Source organism: Montipora foliosa, chromosome 8 (genome assembly GCF_036669935.1).
Source record: "Montipora foliosa isolate CH-2021 chromosome 8, ASM3666993v2, whole genome shotgun sequence".
Lineage (NCBI taxonomy): Eukaryota > Metazoa > Cnidaria > Anthozoa > Scleractinia > Acroporidae > Montipora > Montipora foliosa.
In genome coordinates, this window is record NC_090876.1 from 38805488 (window position 1) to 38810487 (window position 5000).

The window sequence follows — 5000 nt, forward strand, 5'->3', positions numbered from 1 at the left end:
TATTAATAGTCTAAGCTCCAGTCCAGATCAACAATGTGAGGATATGAACGTCCAGTCCTGCAAGTAATAAAGATAAAGTTCTTTATCTGAGAGTAAAGTGCTATTTTTTTTCCTGTCTCTTTGACTTCAAAGCTCTAGATTTTATGAGGTGAGGCTGATGGATTCAAGGAGTTAAGGAAAAACGCACGCCATAGCTGGATGACGAAAAGAAAAGGAACTGGTTATCTCAAACTTTAAGGGATAGCACAAAGACAAATTGAAAATTCTTACTGGCAGTATTCTGTGTAGTGGTTTCATTAAATTAACAATTGTGTACACTGGACCTATCCCTGTTTTCTACAAGTAAACAAGATTTAACTTGGAGTTACACACTTGACGGGCACACTGAGACTAAATTCATAGACAAGTAGTCTAACTTTTTTTGCCATTTGTGGCATTTAGGAAACCGAAGAGCCTGGGGGACTATTTGGTACGCGCAAAGGTGGACAATCGTGGACCGAAAAATTTGTTACTAAGAACCGTGAAATGTTCGTCGAGAAGATGTGAAGTTTGTAAATATATGGATGAGAACAGTCATTTTAAGAACCCAAAGGACGATCGAAGATATTCAATCAATTACAACCTTAACTGTAATTCTAGTAATGTTGTCTCCACAATTACAAAGTTTAGACTCAGATTTAACAACCATAAGTCTAGAATCAGAAAGCACGAAATGTTAGGGCGGGCCGAGAAAGTGGCTGATGATCTCTTGGGACATAGGAGACTAAGTGACGTGAAGATTCAATTAATAGACCAGGTTAATGGCGAAGAACAGCTGCGAGAGAAGGAGGGCCAATGGGCGCATAGACTGAAGACTCTAGATCCGAATGGACTGAATGACAATGATTTTTTCTTTGTGAAAAACAGGCGTCCTAGACGTACGTGAACTGCTGTTTAAGTAGTTAGCGCGCGCATGTAGGAGAGTTAACGGTTAATTGAAACACGCGCGCGCACGTGGATTTTTTCTTTTAAGCTTGTAAAAAATAGTATGACGTGTGCAGGGCAACTGTGATTTACCCTGATGAAGACTCCTGTACGGAGTCGAAATATAGGTGTGTAAAATGGTTTATCGTTTATCTTCATTTGTGATGAGTTGTATTTTTTTTATGAGGATTTTTGGTTGCGACAGATGCTTGTGAATATATATATAATATCACACACATCCAATGTCGGATAACCTCTCTATAGTAGATAATTTAAGAAAGCAACGCAAATGAAGGGTAAAACAATACGTTTCGTATCCTTCACCTATATTTTGACCGGATACACCGGTCTCCCCCAGGGTGAATAGCCGTTAAACGCGTAACACGTCATATTTAGAATTACAAATTGAATATACAAAGGAAACAAACCGCGCGCGCCATAAAAACAAAACCCCGCACGCATTTTTGGAATTAGGCACACATGTATACAAAACAATAGATATCTTCCAGAGACTAGATTTTTAGCTCTTTCGTACTCGGGACGACTTATTTTGGCTGAAAAAGAAATCGCTTCCATTCAATCCATGGGGCTTTAAGCCCATTGTCCTCTGTCCAATAGGGCCCTCTCATCATTTACTTGATCAATTAATTGTATATCGAGATCTTCGATGCCTTTGTGGGTTTGGCCATTAAAGTGTTGATAAATTAAATCATCTCTAGATTTGTCATCCAATGAGAGTCTAGCATGAGCTCGAATACGACTCTTGTGATTATTAAATCTGAGGCGAAAACTAGTACTGGTTGATCCCACATATTGAACACCAAATACTTTACAACTCAGCAAATACACTAGATTGGTTGAATTACAGTTCAGCTCGAAATTAATGGAATATCTTTTTCCTGTTATTTTTGACGTGAAACTTTCTCCTATTTTTAAGTGTTCGCAAACATGGCAACGGCGATCTCCACACTTGACAGTTCCTTTGGGTTTATCTTCCGAGTCTGAAGATTTTAGTTTGGCGTGTACTAGATAATTTCCCAGACTCTTAGGTCTACGGAAAGCCACCATCGGAACCTCTTTCACCGCTTTCTTACATTTATCCGAACAATGTAGCAAAGGCTGAAGTTCCCTCAGTATAGCCCCAATATTAGGAAGATTAGGATGGTACGTCACTACCATGGGAACTCGTGTAGTGGCTTTTTGAGGCACCGGCGTTTATGTCTCCTCTCTTGTTTTTAACGTAGCTTTCCGGATCTGTTCACGTAAAGATCGTTCTCGATATCCTCGTGCCACCAGATACTTACTGAGTTCATCAGCCCTTTTATCAAAGACCTCGTTGGTAGAACATATACGTCTTAACCTCAGCGCTTGAGCGTACGGAATGCTCTGTTTACAACCCCTTGGATGACATGAAGAAGAAACAAGAAATTGATGCTTATCTGTCGGCTTTATATACAGGTTCATCTCAATCATACCATTGCTGTTCCTAATTTGAACATCCAGGTAGTTCACCTGATCCCTAGACCAAGTCCACGTAAATTTTATGGTAGCATGCGCCTCATTAATGTAGGTCAAAAACTCTCTAAGTTCCTCTTCACTTCCAGTCCACACCATGAAGATATCATCAATATACCTTAGCCACATGTATGGTTTAACCCGAGCTTCCAAAATCAATCGTCTTTCCAATCTATCCATAAACAGATTCGCATAGGCAGGCGCCATTTTAGCACCAATCGCCGTCCCCAATGTCTGTAAATAGTGATTACCATTGAACTCGAAATTGTTATTCTTTAAGACCAACTCCACCAGGTCAACTATAACAGTAGTAGGCACCTCATGAGTCTCTCTTTTATCTAGCGCTTGTCTTATTGCCTCTAAGCCTTCCACATGAGGTATATGAGGGTATAAACCCACTACGTCAAGTGATACGAGAATAGCACCCTCTGGGAATGTATCAATGTTCCGAAGTTTATGAAGGAAGTCATTTGTGTCTTTTACAAACGATGGAATAGTGGAAACCAATGGTTTAAGATAATGATCAACAAATTCTGAAATCTTCTCTGTCGGTGTATTGCAACCTGAGATAACCGATCTTCCCGGGAACCCTTCTTATGTATTTTCGGTAACAGATAAAACCGTCCTGCCCTTGCTCAATTGTTTTTTAATAGATGTTCTAGAAATATTCATTATGCGCCTTTTTAAGATTTAGGAAAATACGATGACATCGTAATTAAGCAAGGGGACAAAGGATCGGGTGTAGTAGTGTGACACAGGTTTCCTTTGCTCTAATTACCACTTTATTACGCAGTAAGACCCTGGCAGCTGAACATCGTAAGTACACGATATAAAAGTACAAAGAAAACCAAAACAGCGAACAAAACTCAAAACAGAATAAACACGCCATACACTATGTCATGTATGCGCATGTGTGGCCTTATCGGCCCCAGGGCCCATGTGAGCGCATAAAATATGCACTATCACATGCTTTCCTGCTAAGGTTGGAGTCCTCGACAACCTAATAACTCAACCAAAGTCTAGATTCACTTGATCACGTATGAACAACAAGGACATTAAGCTCCTATTTCTGAGTATTCTTAGCTAACAACTGCATTAAAAGCAGGTTGGATTGTGCTACACAGTTCAGTATTTGCGGGTCTATCACTGCCGCTTCCATGCTTTCCCTCATCGCAGGTCTCGGCAAGTGGTGAGGATTGGAGTGTTGTCCAGCTCCCATCCGGGTAGAACGTCTGACCGGAGGGTGGTTGTTGGTATCACTAGCTGCTGTCACCTCCGCTGCTGCGCCTCCAGCGGCACTGGCCCGTAGGGCCTCAGCCTTCTCTGGATCTACAGCGACAGTAGAAAGTTCACGATCCACCCCGTCAGTAGAAAGATCAGGGTCTACGGCGCCAGGAGAGAGCTCAGGATCTACACCATCAGTAGAAAAGTCAGGATCGACGCCATCGGTGGAAAGCTCAAGATCGGCTTCAACTGTGGGGGCACCACCTTCATTAACAGCATAATCACCAACTGGTGGATGGATGGACTCTCGTGTGGTACAGCAACGGGGCCACTGCTTAGCCTAAATGGTATGACGGCTTTAACAACGTGGTCTTCATCACTGCTACCTGCTTCGGTATCTAACGGTACACCATTACCAACTGCATTTTCACTGGCATTCATACTGCCGGGATCGGCAATATCTCCCGCTGATGGAGGGTAGGCGGATGCTTCCGTTGCCAGTGATACCACAGCCGACCAGTTGCCTCATCACCTTTCTGCATGACAGCCATATCCTCGTGAGAAATGGACGGGAATGTAGACACAGCCTGGGGTGCCACAACCGCTGACCTGATTCGGGATTCTTTAAGGAGGGCACTCGCTGTTGTGTCTTCAGCACACACTCTGACACACTCGGGTACAAGGGTGCCTCGCCCCCTCCCTTGTAAAGAGAATGAGTCACTCGCAATTTCCTCTAATCGTGCTACTGGGGGTTCCTTTCCATGGTGCACCTTCCTACTAAGCGCATCTGCGTTCTTGTTGCTTCTTCCTGAGCGGTACTTGATTGTGAATGTAAACTGAGTGAGCTCTGCAGCCCATCGTGTCTCGGTCGCACCCAATTTTGCTGTGGTTTGCAAATAACTCAGGGGGTTGTTGTCAGTGGAAACAATGAACTCAGTTCCCAAAAGCAAATCACGATACTTCTGCGTCACGGCCCAATACAAGGCAAGCAGTTCCAGCTTCATGCTAGAAAAGTTTTGCATGTTACGTTCGCAAGGCTTTAGGGCTCTGCTGGCATACCCCAGTACAACCAATACATCCTCCTGTTTCTGAGACAGAACTGCACCAAGGCCGTTAAAGCTTGCATCAGTCTCCAAAATAAAACCACAGGAAAAGTCTGGAAACCCCAAAACTGGTGCATCGGTCAGCATCTGCTTCAGCTTGGCGAATGCAGTTTCGCACGAGGAGTTCCACTTTTCTCTGATGCTTCCATCACCCTTGTAATGTGTTCCCTTATTAACTTTCTTCCCCTTTTTTCT

General features: G+C 43.1%; 1 protein-coding gene across 1 annotated transcript; it reads right to left on the reverse strand.

Moving 5' to 3' along the window:
• Window positions 1–2178: 2178 nt before the first annotated feature.
• Window positions 2179–2685, reverse strand: LOC137968791 (uncharacterized). The gene has a single exon (XM_068815274.1). The coding sequence runs from the start codon at window positions 2683–2685 to the stop codon at window positions 2179–2181; it is 507 nt and encodes a 168-aa protein (XP_068671375.1).
• Between the last annotated feature and the right edge of the window lie 2315 nt (window positions 2686–5000).